The sequence below is a fragment of the Gracilinanus agilis genome, chromosome 3, assembly GCF_016433145.1.
Source record: "Gracilinanus agilis isolate LMUSP501 chromosome 3, AgileGrace, whole genome shotgun sequence".
Classification (NCBI taxonomy): domain Eukaryota; kingdom Metazoa; phylum Chordata; class Mammalia; order Didelphimorphia; family Didelphidae; genus Gracilinanus; species Gracilinanus agilis.
In genome coordinates this window covers 1829263-1850020 of record NC_058132.1, presented here as the reverse complement: position 1 = coordinate 1850020, position 20758 = coordinate 1829263, and the positions used below count along the sequence as shown (strand labels likewise).

The 20758-nt window shown below is 44.3% G+C and overlaps 1 protein-coding gene across 1 annotated transcript; it reads left to right on the top strand.

The window, feature by feature from the left end:
- Positions 1-12188: 12188 nt before the first annotated feature.
- Positions 12189-13019, top strand: LOC123239281 (vomeronasal type-1 receptor 4-like). The gene has a single exon (XM_044666560.1). It carries the CDS (start codon positions 12189-12191, stop codon positions 13017-13019), a length of 831 nt encoding a protein of 276 aa, XP_044522495.1.
- The last annotated feature ends 7739 nt before the right edge of the window (positions 13020-20758 follow it).

Below are 20758 nucleotides of genomic sequence, written 5' to 3'. Positions count from 1 at the left end.
TAGACAATACAACAGGCTTAGAAGCTTCAAGGTGAAGATAAGAACCACGCTGGACTTTCAGCTCTATTTGTTATCACCAAGCCAAGGCTGAGAACACTTTTGTCAGGTTTTGGCCTTGGCTACATTTCTGACTAAAGGGGAAGAATGTTAACCTCTTAAATGTTGGTTTGCCAGGAACTTAAAGCTTTTCAATAAGGCCACAATACTTTTCAACAAGAAATCACAAAGATCACAATAGAGGACAAAAGAGGAGTCTCTGATTTTTATCTATTCTCTTATTGGCTTCCCACAAGAAACCACTTTATTGCTTCCCTGGGCTTAGAGCAAGCTAATCATTGTAATGAAGTGGGTACATTGGGAATGTCATCTGGTACATATGTTTTTCTTTTTTGATGAGTTTAAATATTGTGCTACAAAGATTAAACATGGCTTTTGATGTTCAATAAGGTTGCCTTTTACATAGGACACGCTGCTTTCCTGTTCAAAGCATTATATTTTAAGGGCCTTTTATTAAAAGACTCATATAGGACAGTTACTATTTCTACTAGTCATAATCTACTGCTAGCTTTGCTTGACTTTGTTATTCCTGTTTCTCATTTGTGTTGTTGGAATCAATCTAATTCTTTGGCAGAGAGGCACATACGGAAACTACAGAGCAAGATGGGGAGGATATGATAACGGCATATGAAAAACAGTGTTCCATTATGGAGGTAGATATTGGTAAGATGCTATTGATACATGGAATAAACCATGTATTTAATGGTAACCATCTTCTAAACATAATGAAGATCAGAGTGAGAAAAGTAGGGAATTGCAGAATAGCATGGAGGCAGGGGCATGGCCTTGGAAAGCAGGCTTGCACAATTCAAATAATGCACAAAGCATAATTTTGGAAAGATTCAAAGATTCCAACATGGCAGACAGACTTACTTCATTTACTTCAAAGGGCGGATGGTTGTCTTGAAATGCACAGGGAAGTCTCTCCTTGAGCAAAATCTCAAACTGTACAGATTACTCGGATTGCAAAGATAAGCCCAGCCTCAGAAAAAATTGCCTGGGAAGCTCCAAATTTTCCCTGTTGAAAGCTCTGTAGAAGACTAGGCTGGACATACAGCAGATGGGCTTCAAGACTGTCAGACCTCTGATAGTGATGTGGTGTGATGTCTTAAATTTCTACTTTTCAGCATTTGGTGCTTATAACTGAAGGAAAACCCTGGAGTCATCTACTTAGAATGTACGAGTACATGAAAATTATTCTATGGACCTGACCAGAATGTGGCGAGGCATTCATTATGTTTGAAAAAAGAATTTAGGGGAAAAATTTTTTGAGAAAAGGCTCTTCATGAGGTAAACCAAAGCCCAGATCCTATCTCAGAGGAAACAATAACTTATTCAGGCTATGAACACAAGGAACAATACTCCCTAAGGGCAAAAATCTGACCTGACTGTCCCAAGCTAATAGGAGACTTTGGAGCTGGACTGACCTGAAAGGATCTCTCTATAGAGAGTCATAGCCCTGAAACTAATATTTACCTGGGATACATTGATCTATTGAGAAAAATCCTTGAGTTTGTGAATTCCACGCCAAGAAATGTCTTAAAGGGCAAATGCTCAGCCAGCTCTAACACCAGTTCTTGTTAAGAGGGAGCTAAATGAAGGAGTGACTTCCAAGCTACTGATTCAGCTAAAGGATTTCACTGAAACTACAGGATCCAGAAAGCAATTTTTCCCAAGTGAAAAAGAAACGAGAAGATGTGGCAATCTGACAGTCACCATCAAAAAGAAAGCAGAGGGGCAGCTGGGTAGCTCAGTGGATTGAGAGTCAGGCCTAGAGAATGGAGGTCCTGGGTTCAAATCTGGCCTCAGCCACTTCCCAGCTGTGTGACCCTGGGCAAGTCACTTGACCTCCATTGCCCACCCTTACCGCTCTTCCACCTAGGAGCCGATACACAGTATTGACTCTAAGACGGAAGGTGAGGGTTTAGAAAATTTTTTTTAAATAAAATTATGCTTCATCACATGCAGCTACCTGAACGCACATGCATACATGGAACATGTAGGACTAAAGGGAGGGAAATCGATCAATAAACAGTTATTAAGAGCCTCCTATGCGCCAGCCATTGTGCTCAGTGTTGTGGCTATACAAATAAATGAAAACAAAGACAGCCTCTCACCATGAGGAAATCAGAAGCTAATGGGGGGAGACAGCTCAGGACTGCAGAGTTTCAAAGCAGTCCCAAACCAAGGTAGCTGATGTGAAATAGGAAGAAGATGGTGTGGAAGCCCCCTCCTGAAGCGGAGGCCCTGGGTCCGGGGTCCGGTCCTGCCCCAATCAGAGGGCCACTGGCCACTGACTGTAGGCACTGAGGCAGTTTCAGTCTTGGCAGGTTGATGAGATTTTCCGATGATGGAGGGAAGGCCTCGCTGTGAGTTCCTAAGCAGCCCCTGGTAGCTAGTCAAGAAGTGGAACGAGACGAGGGCCTGCAGATCCCCTAAACAAGGCCATCTCCGAAGTAGGAAATACTGATGAATATCGTCCAGACTTTTCACAATCACTCCAGTCCAGAGTAGCCAAGGCTCACAACACAAGGTATTGCCCTCTAGTGTGGGGAGTGGACCCAAACCTAGGCAACGGCACAATCAACCCAGCTTTCCTGGTCGAAGTTTTCCATTGAAAAGAGACAGCGTTGCTCTGGCCCCAGGGCTTCCTTAGCTCATCTCGCACTAAGGACTTCCCACAATACGCATTTAGAAGTGAAGTCCTAAACCCTAGCTGTGAAAGACCCCAACATGAGAAAACAAGCCCTGGCATGGTGTAGGGGTGACTAAAGTGACTCTCACCCTCCCGCGCTCCGGTTTGGAGCCATCACCAAAGGCTTGGAGTCTAGGACGGACCACTGGGAAAGGCAGTCAAAGAGATCCTCCTTGGCTGCCCTTCATGCTTACAACTTGCTCTTGTCGGGCTCTCCCTCAGGCCTTCCCTTCAGGGAACAGAACGAAGCTGCTCTCTCAGCTGTGGCCGCTACAGACTAATCACTCCTTTCTCCTAATTGCCGATGGGGATTGGCTTCAGGGCCCACGTTTCCTCCTGCTTAGGGACATGGGGGGGAGGGGAAGGGGGGGATTCCCTGAGCAGAAGCTGCCACTAATCCTGCAGGTGACGCGATAATCACAGCTCCAAGAGGGAGATGAGCTCAGCTAGCCAGCCAGCCTCTATAACTGCACCCCAGGCTGTCCCCTGTAGTTAGGATGAATGGAGCCCCCCCTCCCCAGGGTCGCCAGGCAGCTAGGTAAGTGTTCGCCTCGGCCCTGGGCTGCCTCCTGCTCAGCAGTGCAGGATGGTGCCCTGGACAGGCATCCTGCGAACTGGACATGGGTCAGACTTATCAACGAGGGGCTCCTCCTCCGGGAAAGAGGAGCTTCCTTCCCCTTTTCAGTAAGGGGTTCCTGCACTGAGAGCCGCTTTTCTGGGGGGGATCCCTGGGGAGCCCCTCAGATGGCCATGTGAAAACCAGTGTGAATATCCAGATCACTAGGAAAAACCCGCTGGGCCTGATTGCTTTTCCTTCACTTGCTGGAAAAGGAATTCCAAGTCGGGTTCTCCAAGAAGGCATGACAGAATCTCCGGGAAGGCAGGATCAGCAGCGGGAAAATGGACCTGACATGTCAGGGATGAGTGGCCGGACCAAAGCGTAGATCCTCGATGGTAGATGCCCATTTGGGTAGCGTTGACTCGTTCAGGGTCTCCCCACCTCCCTTGGCCTTTGAGCTCTCAGGGCAGCGGCAGCTGTTAACAACAAGGATGATAACAATAATAAAATGATAGCATTTACGTAGCAACTTTTGATTTGAAAAGCACCGAATAAATGACTTATTTGATACCCGTAACAATCCTGGCAGAGAGGTGCTACTATGACCTCCGTTTTACAAATAAGGAAACAGAGGCAAGCAGAGGGCAAACGACTTGCACAGGGTCACGCTGTGAGCAAGTGTCTGAGGGCAGACGTGAAGCCAGAGATGTTTGATTTTAGCTTTAGCAAGGTCTCTCCTTGGCTATTGATCTGCCTCCTTCCTGGTGGACAGAGTTTAAGCACAGGGTCGGGCACAAACTATAGGCAGGGACTCCAGCTCCGCTCCCTGAAGAACTCTCCAAGGTCCTGCACGCCGGGGCAGCGCGGATCCCGGGAACGGAGGAGACGCTCCTTCCCAGTCCCGCTCCCTGAGTCTGGGCGTTTTCGGCTGGATCAGACTCTCCCTGGCAACACGGACGGGCTTCCTCTTGGTTGGGTCCAAGGGACTCCATGGCAAGGAAACCGGCTCTAGTATGAGAGAATCTGGGAACAGAGTAGCCAGGATGGTAAGGAAGTAATTAAGGCAAGATGAGGAGGTCCGGAAGAGAAGGGAGAGAGGGAGACAGAGAGGAGAAAGTGCAGGAGAGTCAAAGGTAAGAGGCAGGAGAGCGCGCCGTATAATTAGACTTTTCTCCCCAGGACCCTAAATCCCAGCTTGCCGGGTTCCTTCTCACGTCGCGGGCTCTATATCAGTTTGTGCAGCTCTGCTCCCTCTGCCTCCCCGCCCTGCGGCTGGGAAGTTTCTTCGTTACTCAGGCTCTTACTTTCGCCTTTTTATTCTTCTGCTTTATGTGCTTACTAATACATCCTATAAAATAGAATACTTGGAGTTGTTGGATAGTAATTTAAATTTCACACTGAGAAGAGATGGGTAGGGATTCCCGGGGACACGTCCGACCTTGCTCAGTTGCTAAAGAAGGGGTCGTTGGCATGGCACTGGTTGCCCCGTGTGTCCCTTTACCCAGGATCCACTTGGATCTCGATGGCTTTATCCACTCTACCCACTGAGGGGGTAACCTTGGGTCAACTCTTGCTCTCTTCTGTGCAGACTCTGAGAAGGGTGGTGAGGGTAGAAATTGAGCATTGGTTGAACCCAGTCCTGTGTGAATGGAAAACTGAACCGCCTGTGCTCGGTGTCCAGAGACCCCAGCCGAGGACCTAAGTCACGTCTAAAGATCGATGGGAGGAGGTCTCTCATACTTGCGAATCTAAGGAACTCCCGTGTCTTATCTGAAAGGTGGCTACTTATTATTCCTCTGTTCTTTTGATTGTGGACACCTCCTTGTCAGGCTTTGGGAGACACTTCAGCCCACATCAACGGGATCCTGAGAACTCATTTCCCCTCTGTTTATCTCCTTTTTCTCAACTGCAAAATGGGGGGAAATAATAACACTTAATAACAATATCTCCCAGGGTTGTTGTGAGGATCAAGTAATATGTTTAATAGAGACCCTGCCATGTAGTAAGCACTTTACTTATCATTATAAGTCATAAATTATAATCTTTACTATAGTATTATATTATATTATTACAAGTTATAAATTAAAATTATAAATACTTATTCCCTTCCCCCTCTTTTCTCACTGGAGCTTCATAATAGCCCTGGAAGGAAGATGCTTTTCTTATCAATTTGGTGATTCTTGAAATCAATTAAAACATGTTACTCAAGATTCTATATCTTTTGATTCCTCTTTATGGAATATAAAAATGCCCCCCTTTAAACTCCTCAATTTGTCTATGAAAAGTCTTGAATCCCTTTTGGAAATTGCTAGCCTTGCTAATAAATGGATCATACCCAGAACTCTGTGCCTTACTCTCTCTTGACTGAAGAGTTTTATTGCTATGCTATCCTGATCACCCTCTTCTAGATCCTTTTCAACTTAGTAGTGTCCTGTCTGTCTAGAACAGTGATGGGCAAACTATGGCCCACAGGCCAGATAGGGGGGACCTGAAATGTTCTCTCCCGCTGCACGACATTATTCCTAATCTGATGAATACAGTGAGTAGGATACAGTACAATGAAACTTCAAAAGAGTCGCCTTAGAAACAGACTGACAGAGGAGCATTTCCTTTCCTTTGGCCCCCTCTTTGAAAAGTTTGCCCATCACTGGTCTTGAATCTTGTGCACATAACTACATAACAGTCCATATATATATTTCTTTAAATATATATATATATATACATATATATATATATGCAAGTATCTCTTAATGTACCAAGCTAATAATAGTTTCTGGGACTTCCCTATTATTCATTTACCTCATATCAAACTCATAGACAATCAAACCTCCTAGATATTGTGAAGACAGGATGAACTCTCCTCTTGTCTATTTTTAGCTAAACAAATCAAGAACTCAAAGCACTCCTACTTAACACTAACTTAACATTGCCTAGACCTTACAACTCTTCTGCCTTGGAACCAATGCACAGTATTGATTCCAAGATGGAAGATAAGAGTTAAAAAAAAGAGTCAGACATGGTTGAAAAACCACAACAAAGCAAAATAACATGTCATTATATGCAGTATTTTGGCTCTGATCAAATGCCCTAACATGAGTCACCTTAAGCCCTCAATAAAGCAGTAGATGACTGCTTTTCTTTTGTCTACATTGTAGGAATGTAGGTAAGGGATAGAGTATATTTCATGGATTTGCTTAAAGAGAAGAATTTGGATATAAGCCCTGGAAGAGGATTCTGAAAAGGAGAGAAGGATTGTGGGAATTTACTGGCATTAACTGACAGTTTGAGCTGGAAGGAGGTTTTGCTCTGGCAAACTTCCCTTGGTTGTCGTAAATCTCATGGAGACATTAGGATTCCTTGGTCGAGAGTTCGCCGTGGAGGGGACTGCCTTTTCCCTGAGGTACAGAGACCATCTGCCTGTGATCTACCTGCAGAAATCCAATTGGCCAAGGTAATCCAAGGGTTGTCAACTGGGACATTGGGTTATCTAGTGATGTCAACCCCAGGTTTTAGGTAAGGGCTCAAATACACCTGTGAGTCCTTCCTTCCTCTGTTTCCTTTTTTGTTAATCCATATAAATCAGGATAGGTATAGTCAGGTAGCTTTTTGGGTATTAGTTAAGAGCAGGGAGCTGTAGGCAGGGCCCAGAGAAGACAAGAAGGCCATCCTCTTGCAGGGTGCATAGAGGTTGGCTAGAGCTTAGATTTTAATAGTGTTAGGATCTTGCCTACCAGTTTACCTTACTCCAACCATCAAATAAACTTGTTTTTCTATAGCCGAAGGGTTTTGTGCTTTACTGGCCTAGAGAGTTACCTAGGTGGGTGGTTATCATCTCCCATCCATCTAGGAAGGATCCTTATTTCAATATACTCAGATTTATTCTAAAAATTCATCTCCAGATACTAATGAAATTCTTTGACTTCTAAATATTCCTCAAGAACAGTCTTGAATTTGTTTTGTTCTTTAATCAGAATCAGCACTTCAACTTTTCTTTTTTTTCAAAGGTTTTCCCTGGAATTCCCTTAACAAAGCTTCTTTATAACATGTAAATTAAAATAATTCCAATAAGAACAAGGTTTCTCCTCACCTCCTTCCTGTCTTCTTCACGGATTCTTCATAGAAAGGAAAACCTCAGGGATTACAGATGAAGTACACACACACACACACACACACACACACACACACACACACACACACACACATTCTCTTTTAGGACATATGAGGTTCCCAACAAGTTATTATCTCAATAACGTTTTTAAATGCCAGCCCACACTACTTTCTACAAGCTTCTATCCTCTAGAGCTCTGTCTTTCCGGTTCTCCAAGTATAGTTACAGTATTTCCTTGAGACAAATACTGGGGGAAGAAAAGATACTGTTATGTGATGTCATCAAGTCAATTTTCTCCCTTTTCCCCAAAATACTCATTGTCTATTTCCTCTTTCTCTTTCCTGAATCAGATATATATTATAATATAATTGGCTTTACCTGTTTTCTTTCCCCTCGTGTTCCTTTCATTTCTGGGTTTCCTCAGAGGCATATTTTTTCTTAACACACAGTACTCTTCCATGTACCTTTTTTTTTTTTAAACCCTTGTACTTCTGTGTATTGTTTCATAGGTGGAAGATTGGTAAGGATGGGCAATGGGGGTCAAGTGACTTGCCCAGGGTCACACAGCTGGGAAGTGGCTGAGGCCGGGTTTGAACCGAGGACCTCCTATCTCCTATCTCTAGGCCTGGCTCTCCATCCACTGAGCTACCCAGCTGCCCCTTCCATGTACCTTTTGATGATTTGATGTCTTTGGTCTAAAGATGCGTTTCTGGAGTCATTTCTAACCATAGTACTCACACTGCCATGTCCTGCTAGGATCTGTTAAATCACACTTGCCTCCATCCTTAATGCTGTGTGAAGTAATTATTCAGAGAGCCTGGATGCAGCACACCATGACAGTAGGAACCTAAGAGTCACAAAGTCACTTAGCATGTTGGAAGGCAGGATTCCCAGGTTCCCCATAAGGGCGAGTGGCCCAAGTGACAATGTGGCAGAGCCAGTGGAATATGGCCATGAAGGTGGAGCCAAGAGGGTTTTTAAACCCCTGCGGGAAGTAGAATCACTCTCTCCATTTTTGATTTTCACACTGGTACCTATCAGGCTGGGGTTTTGACTCTCTGAGTTGTCCAGGCACCAGCACGGATCCCTGTCATCCAGCAAAATGAAGTATCAGATCTATTAGCCTGAAATCTAGCTTTCTCTATCACTCGCTTCACTGATAAATGCTTATAATTCTGGTGCTGAGCCTCCAGACCAATTCCATCTGATTTATCTTGATCGTTGCCCAACAGCCAATCATGTGTGAATTTATTTGAAGCCAAATTTGATACTTGAAATCAAATCTTTTACTAATGTTCATTTCTTGGAATGTTTTGACTCGACATTCTCTATTGCCATCTTTACTCTAGTTCTCCCTACTTTACTTCTCAGGTTCTCCCGTTTCCATTTTTCTATTTCTTCTGCTCTTCTTTTCTGGAATCCTCCACATTAGGTCCTTCTCTCCAATTCTTTATCTTCAACATAACGACCTCTTCTCCTTCAGCTTGGGGCCATTTTCCTTCTATTTCCTTCTTCATTTTCCCCTCAATGTATTCAGCCCCAGACCTCCTTACAATTTCAAAGCTCTTTAAGTGCCCGTCCTACTTTCCTTCTCCTCCTTCCTTCTCACATTCAAAGCTTCTTCTTTTTCTGGTCCACCCATACAACCTCCTCCTCAAGTACTTGCTTACCTCAGGCTTCATGTCCTGTTAATGCTTACCAAAAGGAAGATATTTCACCTTGAGCGAGAGAGAAGGAACTTCAAAAGGAAGCATTAAATAGGCTGCCTTTTCTCTACTGTGGATGCTCTGACTCCCCGCTACAGCCAGTCATTATTTCCATAATTCATTCTTGGAACTTCCCCTTGGACCTGGGACAGCTTTAAGAATCCCTCTTCTGTCATCTTAAGCATTTATCACAGAACCCAGTTTCTTGTGTTCTTTACTCCTCCCAACACTCTGCTCACAAGGACTCAGCGATCTGGAATCAAGCAATAAACATGCCTTGAATGCTAGAAGCATCGTCAGCTCTGCCCCGTCTTCAATTTTCATGTTGGTCTTTGAAAAAACAGAACCTTCGTTTCAGCGTCTATTTTATGTTTCTCGATTGGAATGGAAAGTCTTTGGGTTGGGTGAGGATTGAGCTTGGCCAGCTTTAAGACCGATTATTTGGATTTAGGAAGATGGAGACCATCTTGCAATAGGCTGAGGAGAGAGTGAGTGGTGTGAAGGTAGGGCCGCTCGTGGCTATTTCCTACTGTAAAAGTGAAATTTGGGGAATGCCATCTAAAAGTGTATATATTTCTATGGACAAAGGAAATGTATCAAAACTACATTTCCCGTGATCCAACTGGTTTCCGTTTCCGGTCTTGGGGCTTGGGGAGGCCGATGTCTTGATGCAGGGAAGAGCTTAAATCTCCCGGGTTAGGAGGGAGTGGGCTCTTTTCGAGTAGGCTCTTGGCCAGGAAACAGGAGACAGTAATGGAGGCGGCAGTTTTGAATGCTTACAAGCGCGTGGTCTAATGATTTTATCTATCAGCATGGCTTTAATTAAAATACTAATTTATATATTTATACAAGCCTTTATCATTTTTCATATTTATACTACCAAGGTGAAAGCATTCGTGTTTCTCCCTGAGCTCTCTAGTGCAAGTTCCTGTGTTCCCCTGGGAGTAGAACTATGGTTATAAATGTGACTCATTCCTTCTGAATTGTGTTTTTTTTTTAATTTTTTTTAAACCCTTGTACTTCGGTATATTGTCTCATAGGTGGAAGAGTGGTAAGGGTGGGCAATGGGGGTCAAGTGACTTGCCCAGGGTCACACAGCTGGGAAGTGGCTGAGGCCGGTTTGAACCTAGGACCTCCCGTCTCTAGGCCTGGCTCTCAATTCACTGAGCTACCCAGCTGCCCCCCAATTGGTTTTTTAAATGGCTAAGCTAATACCTCCTCATGGCCCGGACAGTGCCCTGAGAGTTCTCATGACGCCCCTCTAGATCACGGGGCAGGAGTATTGGATTTGCCTCTAAAGGCTGCAAAGGAGCAGCCGGTCCGTGGCCCTTGTGACCACTGGCCAATGATTACCTCAGCTAAACGGAGGCGGGCTGGGTAACGGGTTGGCCACAAGTCTTGGCAGACATCTGTCACCTGGCAAAAGGATGCTGCCCAAATCTCTGCTATGAACCAAGTACAGCTGAGCTCCGCGTCAAAGCTTCCATCCGGGATCTGGAGGAGCTCCAGTTCCTTTCTTTATGCCCGGATGGCTCCATCTCCGCGCTGTCCAGGGGACTTTCAGAGAGCGTCCAGCAGCCGCCCACTGGGAAAGCGTCGATTCTGGAGGGCTCCGCACTCCTTAGAGGCCAGCTCTCTGGAAAGACCGCAGCTTTCCCTCTGCCCACCTCTGCTGGCGCGGCGATAGCCTGCTTTCTGGGATGCCGTCCAGATTTTCCATCGCCGGTCTTCCCAGGAGCTGGCATCCTTTCGTTTCCTGGCTGTCGAGCCCAAGACTAAAACGCGGCGTCGCTTCCATTGCTTCTCCCTCTGGGTGCCCAGAAGTGTTGGGACCAGCCAAAGTCCCTCTTCGGTTAAGCTTCGAGGCAGCTTTGAGCCTCTCTCCTCCTCCACCACCCTCACCGAGACTTCCTGCTCCTTCTTCACTTTCTGCCACGCCAGCGGCATCGTCTGCCTCTCTGGCATCGCTGCCCTCGGTGTGACTGATGAGGGTTCAGCTCGGGAGACAAATGAGACGGAAGGAGGGTGGTACGACGAGGTTCTTTAGGAGGGATAAGAGGATTAGGGAAAGGGTCCTGGGCGGGGGAGGGGGGAAGAGGCAGCTGGGGGAGGAGCCCGACGCCAGGAGATGGCGAGATAGAAGGTCTTACAGGTTTGGGGAAGGAACAAGGTCCCTTGGACTAATCTCATTGGATGTCTCTGGGGAAGGTGAGCTACTGGAGCAGTGGGGAGTCCCCGTCTTTGGGGGGGGGGGGGGCTGAGTCTCAGGCAGATGCTCAGCCATGCAGGATAGGAGAGGAACAAGCCCTGGTGTTCTGTCAGCCGTTGCTGGGCCAGGCGCTGGGGGGCTCTTTAGGTTCCCACCATCTGCCAGCTGGTATTTCTTCCAACAGCCTTCATTTGGGCTTTTGATGTAGCCTGGCACTTCCTGTGATGGCTCCTCCATATAAGGTAATAAATAAGATGGCAATATACGCCCTCCTTGAATTCCTTTCTCCCATTTTAAGCCAGTCAGGTTGGCCCTTCCACAACCCATCCATTGCACCGAGGATCATCCTGCTCGCACACACGCACAATGTAGGGCGTCTGTGAATGTGAGAGAGGAAGAGAGAAGCTGCCTGTTTGCCAGCGATTGTGTTCAGGATTGCAGGGATCCAAAGAAGGGTCCTCTGCATTCCCGGCTTGTGTGCCGGTATTTTGTGGCCTCACTTAGAGGACTCTGAAGACTGGGGCACCAACTCCCCTTTGCCCACACTAGAGATGGCGTAAAATCCAGACTCATCTACTTAGACTTTGGGCAAACGTTTTGTGCCTCAGTTTCCTCCCCTCTAAAATATGGATCCCCATAACATGCCTCTCGCAGTGTTCTGGTAAGGCCCCGCTGAGGTAATATCTTTACAGGACTCAGGCCAGTGCCTGGCGGTAGGAGGTAGTTAATAAATGCTTATTCCTTTTCCTCCCCTCTTCTCTCAAGGTTCCTCCGGCTCGGGCTCCAGCTCTCCCCACAACTCCAAGGAAATGCTTCTACAATTCCCCATCCTGAGGGTTCTCTCCTTTTGTCAGATGGCAGCGGGGGTCCTAGGGAATGCCTTCTACCTCTCCTTTTACTGCTCCAGGAAGCTCACCAGCCCCAAGCTGAGTCCCACCGATGCCATTCTGGCCCAGCTAGCTTTGACCAATGCCGTCCTGCTGCTCTCCAAAGGAATCCCAGAAGCAATGTTCTCTTTCCGGCTGGAGCACTTCCTTGGAAACGTGGGCTGTAAATTTGTATTTTACCTCCAAAGAGTCAGCCGGGGCACTTCCATCTGTCTCACCGGCATCCTGAGTGCCTTCCAGGCACTCGCCGTCAGTCCCCACAGCTCGAGGTTGGCCCCTTTCCAAAGCAGAAGCCCAAAGTGCGTTGGGCGCTCCTGTGTCCAGTGCTGGCTAGCCTCCCTGCTCCTAGACCTTTACGTGCCGCTGTACATCACCGGCCCTCGGAGCGGCAACAGCAGCCTCCCTCGGGGCGTGGATCTCGGGTATTGCTTCTGGGAGGTCGTGTTTTCAGAGCTCGCCGTCCTGCCCTCCTTCCGAGACGTCTCCTTTGTGGCGTGCATGGCCTTTGCCAGCAGCTACCTCGTGCTTCTGCTCTACAGACACCAGCGGAGGACCCGACACATTCACGGCAGCAGCCTCCGCGCACGGCCATCTCCGGAGCTCAAGGCCACAAGAACCATCCTGCTGCTGGTGGGCACCTTTATCTCCGCTTACTGCGTCAGCGGCAGCTACCTGCTCTATAGAGTGCACCGGGCCGAATCCAGCGCCTGGGCAGAACACGTGCTCCTCCTGATGACGCTGAGCTTCCCAGCGAGCAGCCCCTTCATCATGATGCCCCGCCAAAGGACCAAGTCCTAGTGGGGGCCCAGGCTTCACGGTCAGAGCAGCGCTGCCGCCCTGGAGCCTCTGGCCTGGGCACAGGAGCCCTCAGGGGTGCCTTCTGGGAACTGGCCTCTCTCCTGCTGAAGAAAAGCAAAACGGACCACTCCAGGGACCCGTTACAGGCTCCAAGCGTGAAGTAAGTGACTGCCTTCTTCCCACATCCTCTTCTTAGGAACCTCCTGGACTCCGGGCTACAGGCTGGGCCAAATCATTCCTCCCTGGGCCTCCCTCCTGACTCTCCCCCATATCCCAGCAGTCTACTTCGGAGATCCCCCACGTCTGCCAACCTCATCCTTCTGATGGAAGATTCTTCCGGCCCTGGCGTCCCTTCCTCCCAGAAGCTCCCTTTCCAAGAAGGGCCCCAGGGCCGCGTGCCGCCTGGCCCCCCTCTCCTCTTGGAAGCTACCTCCATCCCCGTGCTGGCTTTCTTTTTCCACTGAGCCCAGGGGCTCCCCGAAGACTTGCTGCCCATTATTGTTAACTACGGGCTGGGCCAAACTCACATGTCCACAAGCAACGTCCTTTACAGGACCAACACCGGGACTTCCCAAAGGAAACTCCCATGTCTAATCGCACCGCGGTCAGCCGAGCATCTCTAGCCCCCGCACTGGCCTGGACAGTGGGACTCTTTCCTGTAGATTACTTGGGACTTGGCAGTTTTGAGAAAGCGCTCTGGTACCCGGTGAGCCATCGCTTGTTTATTGTATCAGGGGCAAGAAGCAAAAGGGAAGGGAGAGGAAGGCAATAAATATTAATAGATGCCTCCTATGTGCCAGGCACTGTATAGAGAGCTTCTTACTGTGCAAATTTTATAGAAATTGTACCCCCTTATTCTATTTGAAAACCCATTTTTGGTTTGTGTCAGCCCCGCCTCCTGGCTACCTGGCTGCTAGGAAGGGGCTGGCTTAAGCCCTCCTGAAACTCAGGGCAACGGAAAAGCAAGGCTTGGACCTGGCCTGGGATTAAGTCTGTCCAGCCAGAGTCCCAGGAGGTGTGGCAAAAATGGCTTTATAAGAAAGGGATTGGACGAAGCAGATGTTATTATTCTCATTTTATAGTTGGAGAAACTGAGGTAGATAGAGTTTAAGTGACTTGCTCAGAGCCTAGGAAGTGCCTGAAATCAGATTTGAACTCAGGTCATTCTGACCCCAGGCCAGTGATCAAAGCCTCCCTAGAGAGGCCCAGGGAACATTTATTTCCTACATTTCAAAATTATTCCTGCAACAGTTGTAGGTAGTTGAAGAAGTTGGTGCCCAGGTAGTCATTTTTGTTAGTTATGATAATTCATGAGAAATGCTGATTATCTGGGTAGTGTAATAGAGAATTGTCCTAGATGGATGTTAGATGTTACAACCCACCGAGGAACTCCCCAGGGCCAGTGAAGCACAAAACCCTTGGCTTATGGAAATAAAGTTTATTTTAAAAATAGAATAAAGAAAACCGGTAGGTAGGACCCGAGCACTCTTCAAACTAACTCCCCCAACTTCTAAGATTCCTCAGTAAGGAGAGCCTTCTGTCTCTTCTGTAGACCCTGCTTACAGCTCTCTGTTCTGCCTAAGAAAACACCCCCAATGCTATCTGACTCTAGCCTAATCTTCCCACTAGAGATTACCAAAAAAAAAAGGAATAGCCTGGGTTTGGCTGTGCTAAGTAACCCAAAGTCCAGATGAAAAATCTTTGGATTACCTTAGCCCAAGAGGATTTCTGGCAGATGGACCTCTGGCAGATGATCTTTGGACTCAGGGGAAATGGTTTCCTCCAAATATATTCTCTACCTAGAGGTCAAAGATTTCTCCATGAAATCTTGACTTCCCAGGGAAAATCTCTTAGAGCAAAACCCTCCTTCGTCTTGGTGGAAATTCAGGCAGAGAGTCAAAACCTCCCTCCAGCTTGGTCAAAATCCAAGAAGGAAGTGAAGTCAGTTATTTTCAGTTCAAACTCCAAACTCCCACAATTCCTTTTCCTTCCCAGAATCCTTTCTCAGGGCTTATCTCAAAATTTTCTTCCTTTAACTAATCCTAGAAACCAGTCTGTCACTAACTTATATTCCTACAGTATTACTATATATGTGTGTGTGTGTGTGTGTGTGTGTGTGTATACATATATATATAGTGCGTATATATATGTATACATATATATGATAAATTAATTGAGGCTTGGGTAAAAATTATGAGGAGAGAGAAGTGATAGAAGAGGAACATCTCATTACAAAAGCAACTGACCTGGAAAACAGATTGAGAAGAAACAATATAAGAATTCTTGGACTAGCTGAAAGTTCTGATAAAAGGAGTTTAAACATAGTATTTCAAGAAATTGTTAAAGAAAATTGCCCTGAAATTATGGAACTAGAAGATAAAGTAGACCTTGGAAGAATTCATCAATTGCTACCTATAAGAGATCCTAACAGGAAAACTCATGGGAACATAATAGCTAAGTTTTATAACTCTCAGTCTAAGGGAAATGATGCTACAAACAACTAGAAGGAAACAGTTTAAATATTGTGAAACTACAATTAAGGATAACACAAGATTTAGCAGCTTCTACACTAAAATAATGAAAGGCATAGAGGGTTTACAGCCAAGAATAATTTACCCAGCAAAGTTGAGTATCATCATACAAGAAAAGAAATGGTTATTTAATGAAATAAAGGACTTTCAAATATTCTTTAATTTTATTTTATTTCTTCCCAATTACATGTAAAAAGTTTCCAACATTTTTCAAAGAATACTAAGTTTCAAATTCTCTCCCTTCTCCCTGAAATCCCAATATCAACTTGAGATGGTAAGCAATCTTTTATAGTTTTTACATGTGCAATCATGTAAAATATATTAATCTTTTTGTGAAAGGAAACTCAAACAGAAAGAAATTAGGAAAGTGAAAAATGTTTGCTTTGGTCTAGATTCAGACTCAGTTCTTTTCCTCTGGAAGTAGATGGCATTTTTTATCATGAATCCTTTGGAATAGTTTTGGATCATCATTTTGCTGAGAATAGCTATTATTCACAATTGTTCATTGTAAGTATTCCTATCACTGTACAATGTTCTCCTGGTTCTGCTTATTTTACTCTGCTTCAGCTCTTGTAAGTCTTTCCAGGTTTTTCTGAGCACTTCCTGCTTGTCATTTCTTATAGCATAGTAGTATTCCATTACTATCATATACTATAATATATTCAGCCACTCCCTAACCTCCCATTTGATGGGTATCCCTTCACTTTCCAAATCTTTGCTGCTCTAAAAAGAGTCGCTTTAAATATTTTTGTACATCTCTTTTTTTATTTCTTTGAGATACAAATCTAGTAATGATATTGCTTGGTCAACGGGTATGTACTGTTTTATAGTCCTTCCAGGCATAGGTCCAAAGTGCTCTCCCAAATGATTAAATCAGTTCACAACTTCCCCATAATGCATTCATGTCCCAGCTTTCCCATTTCCCCTCCGAGTTTTGTCATTTTCCTTTTCTGTCATGATAATCAATCTGATAGATGTGGGGTGGTACCTCAGAGTTGTTTTAATTTTCATATCTCAAACAAGAGCACTTTTGTATGACCATAGAGAGCTTTAATTACTTTATGTAAGAACTGCCTGTTCATATCTTTGGCCATTTATCAATTGGGGAATGATTTATATTCTTATATATTCAACTCAGCCTTTATTAGAGAGACTTATAAAAAAAATTTGCACCATTATTGAAGAGATCAGAACTGATGAATCCTGAGATGATAAATATGGTCCAAACTGATCCTGGTGGCAATGGTCAAGGGACAGTTAAAGCAAGAGATAATTGCAAAGGCAATTGTCTTGTGGCCATATTAGGAATCCACAGGATTAATAAGTACTGAAATCTTCAATAAAAGAAATGATTTGAGATTTAAAGGCTAAAGTCAGAGGGCAGGATACAACTTGGAATTGGCTTCTTCAAAAAAGGCATGCTCCCAGCTCCCCCAAATCAGCATTGCAAGCAGATTCATTATCTACACAACATCAGGAAAAGGATACTATAGATAAGATAGATTGCAGAGGAAGCTCAGTGAAGCTCAAGCTACAGCATAATTTCCAGGAAACACTACATCTTTTGTGCCTCATGGCTAAAGTCATCAGATTTAGGAATAAACATCCCAAAAGTTTTGACTTATCTTTGTGGAAACACAACTTGTAATTTGGAATGAACCATTGTGGTGCTCATCAGCTTTGTCAGTGAGATAATGGGTTGAATTGCAAATAAAAGCTGAAGCTTCAAGTTCCTATGAGAAGAGGCTTTAAGGCTCCTTCCAAAACCGGTCTTTGTGTGTTTTCTAGAGCCTTTACTTTCTTTCTCTCCTCTTCCATATTTTGTGTCCACAGTCTTCCCTCACAAGTTAAGAACTCAGGTGTTCATATGTTATGTGGGCTGCAACAATTATGATTATTGTGTATTACTCTGCATCCTATTTACCCTGTTTCTTTTCTGACTCCCCTTCCCCCAATTTACCCTCTTTTCTATCAGCCTCACCCTCCTCTTATCCCCTTCCCCTCCTACTTCCTTGAAGGGTAGGATAGCTTTCTGTACTCAGTGATTGTGTATATTCTTCTCTCATTAAGCCAATTCTGATAAGAATGTTTCCCATGCTCTCCTCCCCATCTCCCCAATCTTCCCCCACCCCATGGTAAATGCTCCTTCATGCCTTTTTTATGAACAATAATTTACTCCAATTTATTTTTCCCTTCCCCCTCCTCTCAATTCATTCCTCTTTCTCATGCCCTAATTTTATTTTTTTTTACATAATTCCATCATATTCAACTCAGACTTTGCCCTTTCTCTAGGTATACTACTTCTAACTGCCACAATAATGATAAAGTTATTTGGCATGACACAAATCATCTCCCCATGTAGGGGTACATACAATTTAACCTTATTGAATGTTGCTTTTATTGCCTTTCCATTTTGCCATTTTACACTTCTCTTGAGCCTTGTATTGGACAGTTAAATTTCCCATTCAATTATGGTCTTTTCATGAACAATGTTTGAAAAGTCCTCTGTTTCATTTAATACCCATTTTTTTCTCTAAAGGATTATGCTCATTTTTTCTGGGTATGTGACATAAATATTTAGGGGACCTCCATCCCAGCTTTGATCCCATGCACCCCAGTGACTCAACGTAGAACTCAGAATCACTTGTCTGACAGCATCAGTGCCTTTAACATCACACCATGGAGGCCAAGAGGCCAGGGCAGATAACATGGTGTATGAAAGTCATTGGCCAAGGAAAGATCCAGGTGGGGAAGAGCTTAGGTTTGAAAAGCCAACTGGGCAGCTGAGGAGCTCTCTTCTTCCTGACTGATGTCTAGATTAATGCTTCCTGAACCCTCTTATCTTGTCTGGTCATCTCTGGCAAGGCACCTCAGAGGGAACCTCAGAGCCTGCAACGGGATCCGACCCTACCTTAAGTTACTGTGAATATAGGATTAACTCTCTTCTTGTCTATTTTTAGCTAATCAGATTAATAACTTAAAGTACCCTGACTCACCATTAAGTATGAGAGTTCAAGAGTCACTTACTAGAGTAAGCTCACATCTCCAAAGGCCACTGCCCGCCCCCATGGGCAGTACTAGGCAAATTGAAAGACTGCAATTGGTTTGTGAAGAGGAGGAGAGACAGGAAGTGATGTGGAAAAAAGGGGTATAAAAAGAGACCAACATGGTCTGGAACACCATTCCTTTCCTGGTGTTTGGAGTGGGTGGCTGAGATTCCTGCCTTGGCTTTGGAAGAGGCTGTGTTGGTGGAACTTTGGCTGAAGACATCACTGGGACTTCTGGCTGAGGATTACCAGGAAATCCATGTGGAGATAGAGACGTGGGGAAGCCCCTGCTGGGGCTGAGCCAGACTTCACCAGAGAAGGGCTGGTAGGCTTGCTAGGAATCTGTCTTTTTACATTTTATACTTTCATTCTTTCCACCTCTTTGTAAATAAAAGCTGCTAAAAGTAATTTTGACTTAAGCTACAATATTTTAAAGTCAGTAACCACAGTATTTAACTCTTGTATTTAGTAAAAAAAAATAACCTAAATGTAAATCTTACATTACAAAGGTTGAGTCCTGATTTCTTGTTTTCTTTCTCTTTACTAATAAAAGCTTGTAAATCTAGTAATAATCCTTTGAGATTAATTTTTATTTGTAACATGGGTGAGTGATTCTTGGTGGAAGTCCTTGCTCCTTTGCCCTCTGGAAAATCATATTCCAGGTCTTCCAGTCCTTTAATGTAGATGCTGCTAAGTCTTGTATTATCCTGATTATGGCTCCATGATATTTGAATTATTTCTTTTTGGCTGCTTGCAATATTTTTTCCTTGACCTTGGATTTTGGGAATTTGGCTATGATATTCCTTGGAGTATATATTTGGGATCTCTTTCAGGGAGTGATCAGTGGATTTTTCCAATGACTATTTTCCCCCTCTGGTTCTAGAATATCAAAGCAGTTTTCTTTGATGCTTTCTTTTTTTACTTTTAAAAATATTTTTCCATGGTTACATGATTCATTTTCTCTCCCTCCCCTCTTCCCTCCTCCCTCCTGGAGCTGATAAGCAATTCCACTGGGTTATATGTGTGTTATTCTTTGATGAGTTCCTGAAAGATGATGACTAAGCTCTTTTTTTTGTTTATGGTTTTCAGGTAGTCCAATAATTCTTAAATTATTTCTCCTGAATTTATTTTCCAGGTCAGTTGTTTTTACTATGAGATATATTTTCCTATGAAATATTTTCTTCCACTTTCTTCCCTTTTTTCCACTTTGTTTGATTATTTCTTGATATCTAATGGAATCATTAACTTCCACTTGCTCAATTCTAATTTTTTCTTGAGTCATGGTTTTCTTGAGTGAGTTTTTGCATCTTCTTTTCCATCTGACCAATTTTGACTTTGAAAAGCATTATTTTCCTCAGTGAGTTTTTGTACCTCTTTTTCCAAAGGGCCAATTCTGTCTTTCAAGAAGTTTTTGTCTTCAGTGCATTTTTGTATATCTTTTTTTCCATTTGGCCAATTCTACTTTTGCAGAAGCTTTTCTTATCTTTAAATTTTTATGCCTCTGATCAATTGTTCTATTCTGTTTTGGGGGGGTATTAGTTTCTTTAGTATTTTTTGTGCCTCCTTTACCAAGCTGTTGACTCCTTTTTTAATGATTTTCCTGTCTCGCTCTCATTCCTTTTCCCACTTTTTCTTCTACCTGTCTTATTTGATTTTTAAAATCTTTTCTGAGTTCCTCCATGAATTCTTTTTGGATTCAAGAACAATTCCTATTTGCCATGTGGGCTTTGGATGCAGCAGTATTAACTCTGTTCTCTTCTGAGTTTGAGTCTTCCCTGTCACCAAAATAACGTTCTATGTTGAGTTTTTTTTTAGTTTGCTCATTTTTCTGCATTTTCCTTTTCTTTTAGTTTAAAAAACTATTAAAGTTGAGCTCTATAAGTGGAGTAAAGGGTGCACTCTCCCAAACTTCAGGTTCCTTGTGCAATTGCCTTCACACCTGGCACTGGGGATCTATCTGCTTTCAGTTCTTCCAAGGTGGTATAATATAAGGAGTGCTGTGTCTAATAATATTCTCCCAGCTGTTGTTCTGGTCTGTGAGCAATCCCAAGCACTCTTCTACTCTCTGGAAGTGTGTCCAGAGACCTCCTCAACCTGTGAGCACTGCCTCACTGTGACTAGGCTCTGCATATGGGCAATGAGCCAAGTGTCTTGTAGCCAG

Excerpts from the sequence above, each read along its gene's own strand:
- LOC123239281 (XM_044666560.1), top strand. The coding sequence starts at position 12,189 with ATGGCAGCGGGGGTCCTAGGGAATGCCTTCTACCTCTCCTTTTACTGC.